Source organism: Athene cunicularia (genome assembly GCF_003259725.1).
Source record: "Athene cunicularia isolate RWA chromosome 28 unlocalized genomic scaffold, athCun1 chr28_part1, whole genome shotgun sequence".
In the NCBI taxonomy this organism is placed as follows: Eukaryota; Metazoa; Chordata; class Aves; order Strigiformes; family Strigidae; genus Athene; species Athene cunicularia.
Window position 1 is genome coordinate 1368528 of NW_020799139.1, and position 19947 is coordinate 1388474.

Here is a 19947-nt window from a genome sequence, read left to right on the forward strand (position 1 = left end):
TATTCATTTTTTTTTTCCCCTTTATTTTCGGCGTTGCCGCTCCCCGGGGATCCTGGCGAGGCGGAGAGCCCGGCCCGGTGGCCGAGGGGGGGTGCCCAGAGCAGGGCCCGGAGGCTGAGGGTACGGATAACGATAATAATTAATAATAACGCTTTCCCGGTGGAGTTTATGAGGAGGATAAGGGTCTAAAATAGAGAATATTGTGAAATACGCCTTGGGTAGGGTTTGTAGAGCCACCAACCAGCTTTGTGAGTTCCTAGAGACACCAGGTTTATAGGTTTATAGAGACACCGAGTTTTGGGGGGGTTTCAGGCCCATTCTGTTGCACCCCAATCCCCCGGGTCACCGGGTTTGGTCCCTGTGGGGTCACGCAGCCTTCGAAGGCAGCACGAAGTCAGCGGTGGTACCCGGAGGATGCTGGGGGGAGGTGGGTGGCTGTAGGTGGTACCTGTGGTACTCCTGTGGAGGAGTTTCTCGTTCCCAGAGATTTTCTGTCTGTTGTTGTCCAAAAGTTACCGTGTTGGACACTGTTCAGAAAGTTGTGTTGTCTGTCTCGGGGATGTTATGCTGTCAACCTGTCACTTTGCTTCAAAGCATCGTTTGTCCTCAACTTAACTTTCTCTGCGTTTGCTCCTGAAATAACCACCCTGTATGTCACGCTGCGGAGAGGGAAGCTCTCACATTGTTCAGCACTAGAGAAGTCTGTCTGAATTCTCACCTTATATATATATATATATTTTTTTTTTTTTTCCTAATGACCTCCTGTGTAAACTATATACCGTGTTGCCTTTTTCTTCCCTCTCTGAACAGGAACACCAGCACTTCTTTCACACGGGTGTCGGCAGGGCCGCTCGCTCAGCACTCGGGAGTTTCTCAGTGCTGGGTGTGTAGCAGTGAGAAATGGAAGTAATTTGTTTTCAGGGCTGTGATAAATTACGCAGACTGGAGCTGCAGCAGTTTTGTTCCCTGAGCTGTAGCTCTGTCGTGTTCCTTATTGCTCTGTGTTTATTTGCTTTGTTAATTTTTAAAGTAAAGCCGGTTGAAGTTTGGATACTGCTTCTTGTTGGTCATTAGTCTTCTGTTTTAAAGGATGGATTTATTGGAGAATACAGGGGAGAAACCTGATGGGGGATGTTGGACATCCTGGGTCCTCTCAATAGCGTGAGAGGAGAAGGTCAAGGGCATTCTCTATCAACAATGATTCCTTGTTAGGTGCTTCCACTTGTGACTTTTTGCACTTACTGAGTATTTACTCTCTAAGGCAAAAGGACAAAGGCCTCTCGTGGTGTTGCACACATGCCATTTCGGTGGTGCACTATTACTCAAACAGCACGGACAGAATTTCCATCTTTGGAATTGCTACCGCATGGCTGGTGCTAGTTACCCATGAGCATGCTGGCTTCCCCAAAGCAAGAAAATTAACTTGTTTTCCAGGGATCCTGTGCTTTCATTTGATAAGGAACACGTTGTGCAAGATGGTCTGGACAAAAGGCTTTCAAGACACTGCCGGCATGAGATAAGGCTGTTGCTGTGCATTGACAAGAAAACAGCCCAAATCTTCTATTTTGAATTAAACTTGTAGGGTGGGTTTGTTTTTTTTTTTTTTCCCTGTCTTTCTCTGTGGATAGAATTTCACCAGTTACGAATGGGTTTCATATTTGACTCCCAGCTCTTTGTATCAGGTGGAGGGGAGAGTTTCAAGTGACAGAATTCTCTCTAATACCATGCTGCTCCTGAAGATAGGCTGTGAGATTGGTGAGCAAGTAAGCACAGAGGAAACGGTGAAATCCGTTGGTAGCCTCAGTAAGATAAGCTCTGGGTAATGAGATGTGTGAACTCTGCTGAGGTGTTGGTGAGGTAGGGTTGTACAAAGCAGGGTGAGAAAGATCTAGGCAAAACATCCCTTCAGATGCTGGAGAGGATATTACAGTACAGGCCTTTAGGCAGGAATTAATTGGGGTGTCCAGACAAACTGCTGAGGAGAGCTGCGTGTCTCTCAAACTAGGACTAGTCCCTTGAAGAAAGGAAGGCAGCCAGGTTGTATAAACACTTTTCAAAAACCTCCTTAATACTGTTACACACTGGTGTGTTTGCTGAAATCGGTCCCACCTGTCAAAACCAGAATGAATGCGCAAGGGAGACCTGTGGGTCTTCCTTATCTAAAAGTACGCATGTCTGGGTTCACAGCAAGAGAAAGTCGACCTGAACTCCCCTAACCTTATTCCTTCTGAAGAAAGTGCTGGGAGAGAGAGCAAATGTTCAGGAGGGTGGAGTAAAACCACATCGGGGGAAGATTGTGATAAGGGCTGTGACTGCCTTGCTTTCGTGTTCCTGTAATCTTATATAGCTTCAGTCTTCAATTAGACTTTTTTTGGTTTTTTTTCCCCCTTTTGAAACTGTTCGAAGTTTAGTTTTGTGTGGTTTCTATGTTCTATGCTCTGCCACATGGCAATTTTAAAACAGATTTAGTTGTTAGATCTGGTAGACGTGGTGTAAATGTTTACGCTCTAATTGAATCACTGTAAAAATAACTGCTGCTTTCTTTTTTAACACTGAGAGACTTCTGAGCTGGATGTTTTATTTAGACCAAAAGTAAACTTCAGTGATTCTTTAAAGGTTCCTGTCTTACCTCCAAGTGTTGCGTAGCATTAACTGCTTTGTAAGGATGAGCCTTGCATCACGGGACGATGGCTAAGGCGTCTTTTCCAGTTTCCCATTTATGTGGAAGATAAATGCTGAACTTGCATGGAAATCAGTGACTTTTAAGAAAAGCTGTTGCTGTGCTTCTGGTGGTCTTGGGTTATTCCACTGAGGTGACACAGTGAGGGTGGCACGAAGCCTGAGCAGAACTGAACTGCCCAGGGAGCTGGGAATCATGATGATGTTTAGGATGGGCACAAGCCTGTGCGGAGGTAAGTGCAGAAGATTAAGGTAACAAGGGAAACGGGCTACAAACAGCCACCGCTGTAAGAGGATTTCATCCTGGAACTGATTTGGAATTGGTGTTAGGATGCCAAATGCTGGGGCAGCTGCTTGCAGCTGCTAGGAAACATGATTTCTTGAGTTTGTTTTAAAGGGATGGTGGGTTTTTCTTCTGTTGTCTGCTGTTTCATCACTTTATGTTGCTTTTGCTTGAGATCCCTACCTGCTCTGGGGCAATAATCTGGAGGGTGGAGGTGCAGAGAGAGGAGGAGAGGCATGCTGCACATCACTGCACGCTGTAGTACCTACTCTGCATGTAACTAGTCCTGTCGCTCTTATTGCAACACTGCCCAGACGATGCAATCTGGTGCCACAGAAACAGGCCGAGGCAAACACCTCTCCGAGTACCTCGTAGTCGGATTTTGAACTTTTCCTAAATTCCTCCAAGGCGCAGAGCGACGGTATGGTTGTGCGGGAGAAGGTCGCAGGGCAATTTGCTTGGTGGGGGGAACTTTCTGCCCTGCTAGGAGCTGCTAGTAGGGCTGAAACGGGCAGTGCCCAGCGGGAACACAGCCCAGCCACTGCTGACCCGCGACGAGCCGGGAAGCTGCGACAGGTCCCGGCGGATTTTTGGATGCGAGCGGCGGTAGCTGAGGCGCGGTGCAGTTTCGCTCCCTTTCCAAAGGTGATGCTGGAGTGGGTGGGGGTGTGGAACAGCTGGGGTGGGGGGAAGAGCAGGATGGTATCGCAGAGGCCGAGGAGCGAAGCGGTGTGTGGGGCTGGGCTGGGTGTCACTTTTGGGGTGGCCTTGGTGGCTCTGCTGTGCTTCCCGACACCACTAGGTGCCTCTCGGCCTTTGCTCAGCAGCTCTGCCACGGGTGCTGCTGGGAGAGGTGTGAGGGGATGGCGGGCGCAGAAGATACCCGCTGCAGCTTCTGGCTGCTAACGCCACCGCCGTGGTGTGTTTGTAAAAGGAGGATTCTGCTTTTTTGCTTTTTTTTTTTTTTTTTTTTTTTTTTTTTTTTTTTTTTTTTTTTTTTTTATCCAGCATCGCTGTAGCTTTCCTTTTTCTAGAGCTGGGGGTTGGCAGGGTTTGACCATAAGGGCATATGGTGGGGGAAATGTGGAACTGTTTAAGGCAGCGCTGTCAGCAGGAGTATCGAGTGTATAAAGAGCCTGTACTTAGCCGTGTACCGTGGATACACAGGCAAATTTTACGTGGTGTAAAATCCACCATCCTTCTGGGGGTCCTTGTGTGGCTGGCTGAGCTCGGGAGCAAAGGCGAGCAGCTGCCTTTTTCATTGCTGTGATACTGCCTGTGGCTGCCAGAGTAATTTATATGCTTAGAGTGATTTTTATATTTGCTCAGTTTGTTCCTGGCTCAGCGGGATTAGGTTTGGGGCTGACAAGAATATAATCACAGTAAAGTCTGGGGGTGGGGTAGGATCTTCCCGTTCTTGGTCATTGTAAAAATAGAGGTCGAGATTGTGGAAGGGCAGGGTGGTGGGAGTGCTGCACCAGAGGAGGTTTGGGGCAGGACTGAGGGTGCCCCAGGAAAATCCCTGTACTGGACAAAATCCTCTGCAGTAGCTCTGGGTATGGGTAGAGAGAAGAGAAACGGTAGATGCTGGTAAATGATCTCAGCCTGACACCTCGTGCCCCTCCAAGGCCCTAATGCTACCAGTGTGCAAATTTGGGCTCACGGAGCCCTTACCTGAGTGCCTTGGTCACTTAATGAAGAAGGCCAAACTGCTTTTCCTGTTTGTCCCTGCACCAGCAGAAAGATGACTCTGGCTCTGTGACAGAAACATTTTTAAGAATCTTGTTCTTTCTTCCCGCCCCCCACCAATTTGTCTCCGGTACAGCACGTACTGACCAGTCCCTCATGTTGAAACTCCATGAGGTGGCACGGAGTTTAATGTGTTCAGATATTTCGCCCTCCGCTTTTTTGTTGCTCCAATGCTCCGTTTTACCAGGCCAGCCAGCTTTTGACAGACATCCAGTTTTATTAGTGCTTTTAGCACAAACCAAAATCCCACCTCCTTTGGCTTGCGAACAACCTACCAATTGAAGCCTGAGTGCAGAATATATTTGTGTGTGTGTGTGTGTGTGTGTGTGTGTGTGTGTGTGTCTGCTGGGCCCCATGTGAGTCTAGCTCAGAAAAAAAAAAGAAAAGAAATTTGGAAATGTGTCTGGGATTTCTCAGGGGGCAAAAAATTAATATTTTAAAAAAATAAATTGGAGAGCCTCTTGCTTCAACTTGCTGCCTTACCTTTGGGTTATTCGGTTTCCTTGGTTCCAGCTTGGGAGAAGCAGGATGCAGATGAGCAAATAGAGGGATCACTAGGCCCTGAGAAAGCTCTTTAAAATGAACTGTTAAGGTACCTCTTGCTTCTGTCTTTAATTGCTGTTTTCACTAAATTCAAGGCTGAATCAGGCGTGGGTTGTCCAGCAGCAGAGTGTGTGGGAGCCCAGCGGCGCCCGGTCCCCTCCCAGCGTCGGGCAGTCCAGCTTTTGAGACCTCAGTTCTCCCTTTGTGAGAGGGACCAGCCTATCGGGTCCCTGTAATACAAATAAAAAAGCTTGGTTTGTTGGGCTTTGTTCTTTTTTTAAAATTATTTTAGTGAATGCTACTTGTTCTCCCTTTGCCAAACATTAATTTTCTTTAAATTCTGAGACTTGAAGTGTAAAAGATAAAAGGCGAGACTTTTCAAACTTCACTATTCAACTTCAGGCGTTTTACAGAAGACCTTTTTTTTTTTTTTTCCACACAAAGTATTACTCCTTCTAAAACTCAGACCCATTTATAATCTCTTTATTTGAGCACTCCAAATTGCTAGTCACTTTTAAATAGAGATATTAGTCTCAAGCTTTCTACTTGTATTATTGCCTTTGATGAAAGAGAGGGTGTCAGGAGAGGAAAATGAGTGGAGGCAGAGGAGAGAAACAGGAGAAATTAAGGGAAGGAGGTGGAAAAGGGAACAAAGAAATCGATTAAATGATTTTGCGTACATCTTTCCTAAGGATGATTGTTTCTCTGGAAAACATCCCCTTCATTCGATGTGTTAATATTTAATTAGCTGATGATCATTAAGTGCTTATTGTTGCTGCTGATTTGTACAGGGAGATCTCGGGAACTGTTGTTTCTGATGGGGTGCTGGTGACAATCTTGCTGCTGGGAATGTAAGTAGGTTAACAGGGCAGGTATTTTTAAGTCTCATTGCCTGGCAGCATTTAATCTTCCTTGCACCCAAACTTCAAGGAAACCTCTTGATGCCCTTTGGTAGGGGGGTGCAGAGGCCACGGGAGCGTTGTCCGAAAGTCCCGACCAGAGTCTGTGAAACAGCAAATCTCCAGTGAAGGGTTTAGCCTTTTTGCCCTAACGTAACATTTGTTAGTGTGAGGTGCTGAAAACTCATTTTCATCATTTGGGCATGTGATATAAAGCATCAGGATCTGAAATATTACAGTAACCATGGCTACCAGTGACTTATCTGAGGGAGTTTGACTTTTGTTTTGATTTTAAGTGTCTTAATTGTAGTTTAAAAATCAGAATCTGAATGTGATTTTTACTTAGGCATGAAACTAAAGGCATTAAATGATTTGCATTATTAAAATATCTATAATGCTGCCTTTCAAAGGTTCTTAAAGAATGTCCTTAATATTCATACCCTATGTTCTAAATAAAGTTACTCTTCAGCTTTATGTTAGTTCTGCTGCTCTCGCCATAAAAATTTTCTTGCAGGCTTGAGCGCTCAGAAGGTGCGTCGCTGGCTCTTTTGCAATCCCAAGCCCTTTGTTTATCCACAGAAAAATCTGTGGCTCTACCTACTTGCTGCATGCGAACATACACACACACACAGAGACACACACACACACACTGCTGCTTTTCCTCCCTCCTCTTGTACCCCAGCCATGCCCCGCGGGGTCCTACCTTCAGAGCTTGTGTTTACTGTAGAGGCTGGCTCTTGGAAGTTTGCCCTGCTTAGAAATCTTGCCAATCCCCTTGAGTTTCTCCTGTATGAAAAATTACCAAGCACCACCTGCCCAGAGAGTGGGAAAATGTGGGTGGATATCAGCAAGGATGCTGAACTGGGATGGAGAGCAAGCCTCACTAGCTCTGAACTATCCTTCCATCCAAGAAAGACCATGTCATAAAAGGAGGAAGACGAAAGGCAGTTGCATTGCAAAATATTTTTCTTACTTAATTCAATCACTGAAATGTTATAATCTGCCCTGGTATAATTCTCTCCATTTGTACTTGTGCAGTAGTTGCAAACATGCTGAAATATGAACTCATGCTTGGTAAGCCTTTAATTCCAGCTTTGATGTTTTTAATCATCAGGACAGATTTGGTAAAAATGATTCATTAGCTTGAAACGCATCTTGGATTACACGTGATGTTGTGGAGAATCAAGGAGGCAGAGACAGGGGACGACGGTTGTTCTTTGGGACGTTCTTTGTGCCTCATCTGAACGGTTTCTTGAAGTACGGCCCTGAAATCTCTCCCAGCCTCTTGGCCGTCCAGCCCTGGGTCCGGATGCCTCTGCGCTGGATCCATTTCTGGTCGGGAATCAAGCCGTCCTTGCTCAGAAGCATGTCAGCTAAGGATGTGGTCAGCGTGCTTGGGGCAAGGATGAGCACATGGCCCAGCTCCTGCAATAGGTACAACAGCAGCGGGAGAATTCCAGGGCTTGTTTGCCTTCCCTGCTTGCTCTCGGTCTAGAACCACTCCCTTAACCCTTGCTTTAACATTTTCACAAGCCTGCAACGTGCGTATGGTTTTGGGTTGATTTTTCCCCAAGCTATGGTCACCTACACCATGCTGAACTTTATCCTACAGTGACTGGAGAGGATTGAAAGCAATCTGGCTTCAGAACAGCGGCTTGGAGACAAATCCTCAATCCCATTACTTGTTCCCTGGCAGTCCCTTTCTGAAAATCAGGGACCGGGGATGTTACCGGAGTCTTCGAGGCTGCTGCCCAAAATGCATCACCCTTCTGAACCAACGTGTCTGTTGAATTCTGCCCCCACCATTACTGCAGTGGATGCAGTTACGTGAATATAAAGGTGCCTTTCACTGCCACCGCTATTTCCATATGGAAAGTGGGATTTCTGTTCCTGTGAGGTCACCTTTATACCAATATATTCATGTTAGAGGCCCTGATCACATCAACATTTTCAGATCCCCTTGCAGATCACCGTGAAGCCTGTGGGACATGCAGTGAAGCACTGCTTGATGCGAATGGGATTTTTACATTTTACATTTTTTCAAAGGATAAATTTGAGTGCAGTCAGACACTCTTGACCCTGCTCCGAGCTGGCGTGCCTGGGCCCTGCTGAAGGATGCCTTGGCCACAGAAACCTCTGCAGAGCTCTGTGGCAGGGGAAGGATTTCACTCAGTGCCGTCCTTTTGAGGACAAAGACAAAAACCCAAGGAAAATTCCAGAAGCAATCCAGCCCTGCCTCCATCAGAAAGGGAAGGGGGAAAGAGCGGAATAAACATTTTCTCACTATTGTGTGATGAAAGGCTTTTATCTCGAAGGCATGTTCTGAGCTGCTGAGGAGTAGATGCAACTCTTCCGAAGTTTGTCTGCAAGGCTGCTTCTTCTGTAACAAATTGTTAAGCAACAAGTACACGGCATATCCAGATCTCAAATAAGATAGGGACAGCCTCACAAAAGCTCTTTCAGATGTTCAAGGCTTCCTTTTGTGCTTTTCTTTTTTTTTTTCTTCCGTCTCTGACATCCAACTGCTGCCTCTCTTCTTCCTCTGTTCCTAATGCAGCTCGAGGAGTGGAAAGCAAGGCCGTGTGGCATAATGCACGCCGCTGCCACGGTGTGCCCCGTGGTACAGCAGCCTGGCTCGAGCCAACCTGCTTTTATCACAAATCCATTTTTACTAACCGCAGCGCAAACAGCATTTGCTGTTTTCTCACCTCTCCTCCTGCCGTGTTGTGTTTGTTTTTTTTTTTTTTTGTAAAGTCTCTTACTTGATTTCTCATGCTTTGTGTGGATTTTGTTTCCAGCTTGTGTGTTTCTTCTAAGAATTCTTTTTTTTTCCAGATTGAAGAAAACTGGACAGTATCAATGCTTCTCTTACTGCTAGGTTTGGTTTTGTTTTGAATTTTTTTTTTCTCCCCTGGAGGATTGTGTAATCATTGGATCCTTTTATTCTATACCTGTAAATAGACAAAGGAACTAGTACAGGGAGTTTTTCAGGGGTAGCAGTTCACAATTACCTATTGAAATGAATCGCACATGCAAACATGTTTATTCTAGCACAGAAATATCTACCCGCCCAGATTTAGTCTTCCATCTACTTTAAATTTATACTCTGGTTATTAAGAGTGCTTGTAAAAGTTAATTGAGAAAAAGGAAAAAAGAGGAATGTTTGTTCAGGTAAAGTTTGTTGTTTGAAGAGGCACCTGGACTGGGAGGGTTGTGGATATTGTGGAAGCAATCATATACGGGTAAGCCCTTAGGCTGGGAAAGGGAACATATAAAATTGGTCTGCAAAAAAAACCACTGAAGAAAATTCCCATGAGAAGAATCCTGCAGCAGATCAAGTCTAATGAAGTTACAGTAAACTCAGGAGTTACCATCTCCCAGATGAGCTGCCGAAGCTGTCTGCTCGTATTTTACCTGTCCAGCGTGAGGCAAAATGGGTTTGCTCGGCAAACGACACGGTGTTCAGAGGCAAGATAATTTCCTTGTTTGTGCTCGATGTTTCCTCCTTTCAACTCCAGCGAATCAAAGCCATTGTTCCAGAGAGGAGAGTAAAATGAGTTTGACGTGATGAATATTCATGCGCTCACTCCCTCCAATCTCTTTCCTCTTTCGCCATGGGAAGAGCTGGAGTGGATAGACATTTCTTGGCTCGCAGAGTAATGGATAAAGGTCTTGTCAGCAACTGACTTTTTGCTAATCCTTTTTATTATAGGAAGGATGTTTAGCTGGACTCCGCTCTCTGAACTAAGACTAGTTTAGTATGCTTTGACTTTAAGGTAGGAATTTCAGATCTGTGCTACAAGAAGCACAGCTGACTGGTATCAGTCATCCCAGTAGGAACTCCTGTGAATTTTGAGGCGCGTTCCCAACCCTGAGGAGTTTTGAAACAGACTACAAAGATTTGATATCTGCATCCTGCAGCATCCCAGAGAGCCCTAGAGCTGCTCGCACAAGGCGGCTGCCCTCTCAGTGCTCTGATGAACATCACAGATTTCCCCTAACTCGCCTCTTCTGTAAAGCTTGCAGGAAATTGCAGTCCGATAAGTTAGGCAAGTAGCAAGTCCTGTCCATTGTTCCTTATTGTTTGAGGATTGTTTACATCCCTTTTTTTGTTATCCCATCTCCCTGACTCTTCTCTGACCTTGCCTACTTGTTTCGTCCATTGTGTGTGGCTTTTGTTGTTGTTCAGGTAGTGAACTCTTAGGGACAGTCGTTAGCAAATGATGGGTTTATAAGGCCCTTAGCACACTGGGACCTAGTCTCTGTACTATTTTTTTTGGCTTTATTGATTTATTCTACCTAAATAATAATCATACCCTTTAAGCACAGTATTATGTGCACGCTCCCACTGTGGACTTGGGAGCAAGTAATGCAGCTTTCCAGATTTGGTGTGATCTGCTTGGGATTTTTTATGTCACGCTTCCATAAAATATTTCTTAAAACAGTGAGATTAAATAGCAGGATACTTCTGAAAACATAAACCCCGTCCTGAATATTGATCCCTGTGCAAGTTTTCTTCTCAGAAAGACTTGAATCTCGATCCTGAAACTCAGTGCAGAGTCAGATTAAATTTGCAAATGAATTTAGGATTTCATGCTTCTGTTGGCGTGAGTGGACCCGCTTTGGTGGGCAGGGCATGCTGGCCTGCTCTCGCCTTGCTCGGGAAAACTGCAGCGTGATTGTAGTTATTTTCAGAGGAGCACAGAGCATCCCATAGTCTTTTCCACTTGTGCAGAGATAGTGCTGATGTTCACCTCCAAATGCAGCGCTCTGGCTGACAAGTGCATCTGAGGCCAAGTGAATCGAAGAATGATGCTCTCTGCGCTGGGGAACATGTGCGAGAGGCATTGGGAAAACCAAGGAAATATTTACACTGGGAGGGGACTGTTTACAGTGCAGTGCAAACAGTTGACGTTATTTAGAGCAGCCAGTGCTATGTAATATTTTGCTTTTGCTCTTCTCACGAGGGTCAGGCATAAGGAAAGGATCAAATAGGGCTGGCAGGGCTGTCCTTGGACGGTAGAGAGTATCTAACAGCTGCAGTCAGGATAGGTGCTGAGAAGAATAAGCAACTGTGATTCAGTCTTGTGGTTGAAGTTAAGGTCAGGGTGGACTCTGGGGTAGTTGTAGCGTGGGGACACCAATGTTCATTGGAGATTTTGGCCCCACTATCTGATGTTTGGATGGTCTCTGAAGCCCCTGTGCGCTGCGGTGTGACGGGTTGTCAGTAGTGTGAAAGTATAATTTAAAAATTTGGAAGTCTCTGTTGTATTGGGAGAAGGGAATACAACTGAGGTACTGATGTCATGATGTTCTGTGTGGCTGTTGAGCTGGGAATTTGCGTTCAAACTGCTTCATGTTACAGTATCTTCCCCAGCATGCTTTGTAGGTATACCACATATTGTTTTAATTTAAAACCAGCCTGTCTCTCTTGTTCTGTTTTTAGCATGGCTGACAAGAACAGCACCCTGAAATGCACGTTCTCTGCTCCTGGCCACAGCACCACTCTACTGCAGGGACTGGCCTCGCTCCGAGCTCAGGCTCAGCTGCTTGATGTCATCCTCACTATAAATAATGAAGTGTTTCAGGTTCATAAAGTTGTCTTGGCTGCCTGCAGTGACTATTTCAGGTGAGAATGCGATAGGGAAGCAGGCATTTTTACCTTTCCCATTGGTTTTCTGTTTCCCTGTCCTCCCCCACCCCAACCTCCCCGCCGCCCCCCAGCGTCACGCGCAGCCCTCTGGGGGTTTGGCTTGCCCCATGGTGTCAGTGGGATTACCCACAGGCTCAGAGTCAGTCCCTCTGCACGCAGGTGAGGTTTGTTCAACTACAGCTGCTGGGCCAAGACTCAAGTTCAAGCCCAGGTCTTGAACCCACCTCGGCAGCAGCGGTAGGTGCGCTGCCTGTTGAAGGAAACAGCCTTTTGCCCTGGAGCTACTTGAGCTGATTGTGGAAGTGGCAGCGAGGGCTCTGAAATGAGTCATCCCGTTGAACGATGGTGCCCGTTGTAAATACACTCCCGTTATCTTTAAGTACCACTGAGCTGTCTGTAGTGCTCACTGTTCACAGGCTGAGGAGTGTGAAGCGTGCTGTGTGTGCCTTCCCCAGACCCCCGGGAGATAGGGGAGAACTGTCCCATCTTGTGTGGGTAGAAAACTGAAGCACAGAGATGAGTTTTCTCAGCCAAATTAATGCAGAGTGAGCCAACTGCAGAGCAGGAAATTCAGTCTTAAGTGAAAATATGTCTTCATCCATCTTGCCTCTGTCAAACTCCTTTGTAATGGTTCTCTGAGTTGGAATGACTTTCGAGTTAGGGGTCTCTTCTGGCAGCACCAGTAGCAGCGTCAAGTCGGGGGCGTGCTGGAGGCAGGGGGTGTAGGGAAGGTTCAAAACAACAGGGAACTCGACCTGGGCGTTGTTCTAGACTGCAGGTCTTAGCAAGCAGGGGTGGAGAAACGGGGTTTGCAATCCCTTGACCTTCCTGACCTGAGCAGACTGGTTTGCTTGAGCAGGTAACCAAGAGCAAGGGACTTCAGTGTCCCTTGGCGTGTCTCTTGTAGCCCTTCACCCATTTCTTCAGCTGCTCTGGTGATGTCTGTCTTATGTACACACATATTTTCTAGGCTGTTCCCTCCTCTCTCCCTCTGGTAACATAAACCTTCCAAGCTTATCGCTCTCCCTAACAGGCATGCAATTAATGATGGAGCTGATCTCCCACCAAATGCTAATAGCACTATTTGTATTCATAAATGCTGTATGCAGTGCCACTGCTAGTGTGTTTTCACTGTCGAAGTATAATTGCTGAGTAGGTTTCTTGTTATAACTTCTGTGGTGCTAAGGAAGGTTGTCCTGGGGAACAATGGCAGAATAATCTAGCTTTTGAAAATACTCTGTTTTTATGCAGAAGCGGGGGGAGGGAAGAGTGAAATTGAGGCATTTATATAATCAGCATTTTAGAACCATAACACTTTTTAAAGGAATTGCATTCTCGTTGATGATTTGTCTTCATCATGGCAACAATAACGCTTTTCTTTCCTTGTGCATGTTCAGCTCGGTGTAGCGAATGCATGAGTACACATGTGTCTGCATATCCTCTGGGGCAGGGGATCAGGGCAGCGTGCTGTGCTGTGACACGGGATATGCGAGGGGATTTTAGCAGAGTGCTCTCATCTGCTCTGCGGACACGTAATTGCGAACAGTGTTCCTGGTCACTCGGTTACAGAAAGCTGATTTCGTATGCAGATATTTCCTTATTTAGGTCATTTAGGATTTCTTGGGTTTATGCTGGACGGCAGCAGGTTTTCTAGCCTGGTTTGGACAGGAAACTTGGAACTCCTGGCTTTTGACAGTGTTCCCAAGGTATTCCTTTATTCCTGTGTTGATGCAGAAGAGCAGGGTCTGTTCAGCATTTTTTTCTGACTAACTTGCACCTTGGAGTCACTGCAGCTTCCTAAGGCAGCTCTAATGACACTGTGCCCTCACAGTGAATGAACCTTTCCGATGGATAAGAGTAGGGTATTGATGGTGGGAAAACCAGCCCCAAACATGCAGGCAGCAGCCAGCAGTTTCGAAGGCAGTTGGTACCTTGCTGTGATGTTTTTGTGTGGCAGTTGGCAGCTTTTGTGTGGCAGTTGGTACCTTGCTGTGATGAGTACGATGGCAGTGAACACTGAACTCCATGTCACAGATCTTCCAGCAACCTGTTTCAACTTTGGCTTCCCTAGAACTGCTCTGCTACTGCTTGTTGAATATTACACAGAGCGCAAACCTTTGCCCCCGAGTTACCCATATATAACGAAAACTGCTGAAATTTAATGTAAACGTATAAAAAACTAAATGTGCAGTTATGTCCCCATCACGCCGACAGGCCCCGTAGCTGGGGAATGCAGCACTGCTCTAGAAGAGTGGTTTATGGGATGTCTGCATGCAGCCCTTGGTGTGGTATGTGCTTCCTGTGGAATTTAGAAGCCTCCCAAGGAGGTGATCGAGGGCCTAATCTCTGCGTGGCCTGGTCAACTGATGTGCTTGCAGCTGTGCTGTAACAAAATATATATATTTTTTTTTTAATTGCCTGTTAGCCCCCTGCCGTCGTACTGCAACATGACAGACGTTTTCTGAAGTGGCTGCAGCTCCTATTTTCTGAAGGCGTTGGGAGTGAAACTTGGAGGGGAGGTTCTGTTGTGATTACCAGAGCTGTTCCTAAGATGTGTTGCATCTGCAATATTTAAGCCATTTCGTAGCCAGCCTACGGTATAATGGGCTGCCTGAAATCTTTGCATAAAGGCAGTCCTGCGGCCGAGCTCAGGGAATCGCTGCCATCCTAAACACACTTCCAAAGTGTATTCGTTATTTGTGCTCACAAATCCTGCATACTTGACCTCCTTAGGGTACGGTTACCAATCTCTGCTGGTGCAGATCCCGTTGTATCCTTTGGTTGTTGAATATCAGGGATTCACCGGTGTCCAGTGTACTACGTGCCCTGCTCTGGTAGCTCGACCTCCTTCTTGAAGCTTTGTCCTGTGTTCTATTCTTACTTACACTGCCAGTGGGACTGACAAACTTAACTTTCTGATAGCTGAATGTTACTTCAGTGCACTGTTTATGCAAGGTTTACATAAGTAATTTCATACTCTGATTTCTCCTGGCTTTCAGAGCTTTAGCCTTGATTTATTCCCCACCTTCCCCATCCTCCCTAAGAGAATTAGTATGTTTAAAAAAAAAAAAAAAAGATTCTGAAGCGATACATCATTTTACATGTATTTAAAAAGGGGGAAAATTTTTGTTTGTGTTCTTGACCCCCAGGGCAATGTTCACAGGCGGGATGAGAGAAGCCAGCCAAGATGTGATCGAACTGAAGGGTGTATCTGCAAAAGGACTGAAACACATAATAGACTTTGCGTACAGCGCTGAAGTGACTCTTGATCTTGACTGTATTCAGGATGTGCTGGGAGCTGCTGTCTTCCTCCAGATGGTGCCTGTCGTGGAGCTCTGCGAAGAATTTCTGAAGTCTGCCATGAGCGTAGAAACGTGTCTCAATATCGGGCAGATGGCCACCACCTTTAGCCTCGCATCCTTGAAGGAATCAGTAGATGCATTCACTTTTAGGCATTTCCTCCAGATCTCTGAGGAAGAGGATTTCCTCCACCTGCCGCTGGAGCGCCTTGTTTTCTTCTTGCAGAGCAATAAGCTGAAAAGCTGCAGTGAAATAGATCTCTTCCGTGCTGCCGTGCGCTGGCTGCAGTACGACCCGACCCGCCGTGCCAGCGCCAGCCAGGTCCTCTGCCACATCCGCTTCCCGCTGATGAAATCCTCGGAGCTGGTGGACAGCGTCCAGACCTTGGACATCATGGTGGAAGACGTCTTGTGTCGGCAATATTTGCTGGAAGCGTTTAATTACCAGATCCTGCCCTTTCGCCAGCACGAGATGCAGTCCCCTCGGACCACCATCCGCTCAGACGTCCTGTCCCTCATCACCTTCGGGGGCACTCCCTACACCGACAACGACCGCACCGTGAGCTGCAAAGTCTACTACCTGCCGGATGCCAGCGCGCGGCAGTTCAAGGAGCTGACGGAAATGGAGGTGGGCAGCAGCCACTCCTGCGTCGCCGTCCTCGACAACTTTGTCTACATCGTCGGAGGGCAGCACCTGCAGTACCGCAGCGGCGAGGGGGCCGTGGATATCTGCTACCGTTACGACCCGCACCTGAACCAGTGGCTGCGCATCCAGGCCATGCAGGAGAGCAGGATCCAGTTCCAGCTCAACGTCCTCCACGGGATGGTGTACGCCACCGGCGGGAGGAACCGCTCGGGGAGCTTGGCCTCCGTAGAGAAATATTGCCCCAAAAATAACGAGTGGACTTACGTCTGCTCCCTGAAACGCAGGACGTGGGGGCACGCTGGAGCCACGGTAGGAGACAAATTGTACATATCGGGTGGGTACGGCATTTCAGTGGAAGACAAAAAAGCCCTGCACTGTTACGACCCCGCCGCGGATCAGTGGGAGTTTAAAACCCCGATGAACGAACCCCGAGTTCTGCATGCCATGGTCAGTGCAAATAACAGGATTTACGCGCTGGGAGGCCGCATGGACCACGTTGACCGTTGTTTTGATGTTTTGGCTGTGGAATATTACTTGCCCGAAACAGACCAATGGACAACGGTGAGCCCTATGCGTGCGGGTCAGTCAGAAGCCGGCTGTTGTTTACTAGAAAAAAAGATTTATATCGTAGGAGGGTACAATTGGCATCTGAACAATGTCACAAGCATTGTGCAGGTGTATAACACGGAAACTGATGAATGGGAAAGGGACCTGCATTTTCCAGAATCCTTTGCCGGGATAGCATGTGCTCCCGTTATACTCCCGCAGGTGACGACCCAGAGATAACCACGCGCCACGGCGACGGCCCGTGAAACCACCTCGTGTTGCATGTTATCAGGATGCTCTGTTGTTCCTCTGTTGTTTGCAAATGGTATTGTGCATTTTGTGGGTGAGGGAAGGAGAAAAATAGCTTGCGTTCCCTCCTCCATAAAGTCCCTCCTCCTCTTATGTAGTGTTCTGGCAAGCGTGTTTCATCAGAAGCACTTGTCAGCTAGTTAGACTTAACAGATGTTACAGCTGGGAAAAGCTTTTCTCTTTTTTTTTTTTTTGTGATTGGGGGGTGCATTTTGCCAACTTCTCATATTTTTAACAACGTTACACCTTGCAAACATTGACAGCTCAGGAGTAACTAAGTACTGTGGTCTGTTTAAAGGAGTTCAGGTGTGATTTTTATTAATAGCTCCAAAAATCATTGTATGTCGCTTCGTTGTTTTTTAACAAACAAAAAAAACCAAAACCTGTATAACATACTGACCTCCAGAAGCAATAAAGGGACAGTGGGAGCTGGAAGAGCTCAGGTGCTTGGATTATGGAAGCATATTCTTGCTTTTCAAAGGTGACTTTTTTTTCTTTTTTTTTTAAACCCGCCCTAAAAGGGGAGTTTTTATCCCTGCACCCCTCTGGGCTCCGTTGGTTTTTCACTGCTTGGATTACGCTGCAATTCCAGCAGCGTGATGCTCTAGTCCAGAAATTCTCCCTTAATTGGGGCATCCAGAGTTTGCAACACTAAAAGCCATGTTGATAGCTTGATTACATATAAACGGGCATGATTTTTTTTTTTTTTTTAGAACTGCCAAAAATTTGTTTGGCTTCCCTGGCAATAAGAGCTCTGCAGCTGTTGGTCCGGGCTGACCTGCTGGAGCAGAGTGTGCCCCGAGTTTCTGGTTTAGGACCAGTCCGTGCTCAGCCAAACTTGGTTTGTACAATAAAGGAGGTGGGTGCTACTTGTTCATAAGCCTGAAGGTTTTCTCCCTTGACATGTAAATAAGATACTTGGCATCATGATATGATGGAAGTGTAAGTGGAATGGGGTGTTTTTGTTGTTGTTGCCAGTGGGTATTTAAATGAAGACATTCATCTTAAGATGACTCTTGTCATTTTTGTAAAATCTGTGTTTACTGCACAGAATACTGTTACTTCCTGACCTTTCCTTTCCTCCAAGCCATTTTTTTTTCTAATTAATTTGACTGATTAATGAATTAAAAGTTTCTCCTTTTACCAGGTATTCTGTTTCAAGGGCTTTGTTTTGTATCTGTGTAAGTTTGATTTTGATGTATGCACTCTTCTTTTTAGAGAAACTTGCATTCTGCTGTTAAATAAATACTGTGCTGTAACCCTTAGAGACAATATGTAATGTCTGTTTTGCTAATGAATCATCGATCAGGTCTCTGTAAAGCATGAACTCCATACCTCAGATTCACTTAAAGGTCTTTTTTGTCTGATAATGAAATCAAAGCACCTTTGGAGATATGGTGAGGGCACGTGCTCTCTCTGTTAAGCTCTGCATCCTCAGTTTTAGGTAAAATGATGCATAGTTTCATCTGTTCCTATCTATTTGCTGATTTGCCAGTAATAAATTAATGAAAAGTACTTGTTGTTGTTTAGTATGCTAAAGTCAGTGGGCAAGCTCCTCTTTCTAGCTCTTAGGCAGTTAATTTACTCCATTCTCTGTTCATTTGGTCTGGCATAGACGCTAGAAACACTGCAAAACAGTCTTGGCAGATAAAAAGCAAATTTTGAAAGGATGAAATGTAACTTGATACAAGCTTCAAAGTTACAAAAGAATGGATTTTCTTTTTTCAATGCTTCCATATGTTTATGAAAAGGGTACTTTCTCAGGTTAGTAACAAATGGAAGGTTACTTGCTTTCCTCTTTGCGGAATATGGTTAATCCTCTTAAGAGTATGTCATTCCTTCATCACTGCCTTCCTCAAATACTGAAGTATTTTTCGCTATTTTATTTAAGTTTTCCTACCAAAAGCATTTCTATAGCAGCAGTTGATGGTTTGGGTGTTCTCTAATAACTGAGTCTTTCTGAACGTGCAACCGTAGCGTTCGTAAGCCACACCACAGCAGATGACTGGAGAACCCATGCGATGACCATAGTTGGCATCTCTTCCTAAGGAAACTGTGCTTTATTTTTCACTTCGAGCTTCTAAGGTACGTTTGTGCGTTGCGGAGTAAAGGGGGGGAAAAAAGAAAAATCCTTGGAAAAAAATGAAAAACCATGTTTGGTCTCACTGTTAAGGTCAGCCTTCCAAAACCAAACATAACCTCTGTATTCCTCCATATAGGAATGGTGGCTTTGCAGATGGGAGGAGACACAAAGCCATTCTGTAACTGTATTTAATAAACTGAGCAACTGTTTCCCGCCGTGTGGCAAACTGGCCCGGTACTGGTGTTGCCATTCCCTGGCAATGTGGAGCGGGAGCTGGGAAAGTTTTACGGATTCTTTCACTGAGACTTGTGACAGAGCACTGTCGTGCACCACCTCTCTTTGTTACTGGAATGTTCTTTTTATAACAAGATAAAGAATTATTTTTCATAATGTTAGCTAGGAGTATTCTTGCCATTCTAAATTTAGCGGAGACTGACTAAAATATTTGTGGAAGTTTGTATCATTCATATTGATAATAAAGTTTGTTTTCCCCCTGTGAAGGATGGAGTTGTGGCTCTGGGCTGTTCTGTGCATAACCTATCCCTTATCTGGAAAATAAACAGGTTTGATTCTTCTGCTGTATTGCAACAACTTGGCTGCTAGAGGAGGGTCTTCACATAAATATTGAAGTGATCGTGCTCCGTGGCAGGGTTGGAGAAAGCGCTCTGCAGGATGCCCCGCCTGAGAAGCAAGTGGACTGGGCTCCTCTCTTCTTCAAGAATGAGCAAAGCCAGATAAATGTTTGATTGCGCTCGGAGTCATTTATTAGTCTCAGAGCAGCAATAAACGTTACAGGGGTAAACCTGATTTGGTACATTTTAAAATACCCTTGAACAGATGGGGAACAGTAAAAGCCCAGCATCGTTAGTTCTAGGTATTTGCGGAGTATGCACGTCCCATTAGGGACTCCTGTCAGGGCCAGGATAATAGCTTCTGTCTTCTCTGATGTTTTATGGGCCTGAAATTGTACTTAAAACTATAAAGAAAGCGAGCACTAGACCTCTTGGCAGGGCGCAGAATAGCTGGAGATGGGGAATGTCTGCATCCTATTAATGGTGTCATTGACCCTTTTCCAGAGGGTCTGTCGGCTCGGCAATCCGACTGTCATTTCTCCCTACCCTAGAACCTCGCTAATTCGCGCAGACGGGTCCCAGCTTTGGTACCGAGGGCTTGGAAGTTTAAATAGCAGCAGCCAATTTCATTTCCTTGATTTACAATGAAGGAAGGCACTCCCACTAGCTCTTAGTACCCTGGCGCT

General features: G+C 45.9%; 1 protein-coding gene across 2 annotated transcripts in view; it reads left to right on the top strand.

Moving 5' to 3' along the window:
- KLHL26 (kelch like family member 26) overlaps positions 1-18473 on the top strand; it is a 23026-nt gene extending 4553 nt beyond the window's left edge. For both annotated transcript variants that reach the window (XM_026865084.1, XM_026865085.1), the window contains 2 exons: positions 11600-11782; positions 14956-18473. In XM_026865084.1, coding sequence (XP_026720885.1) covers positions 11600-11782; positions 14956-16537 — 1765 coding nt within the window. In that variant the 3' untranslated portion in view covers positions 16538-18473. The remainder of the gene's footprint in view (positions 1-11599; positions 11783-14955) is intronic.
- The last annotated feature ends 1474 nt before the right edge of the window (positions 18474-19947 follow it).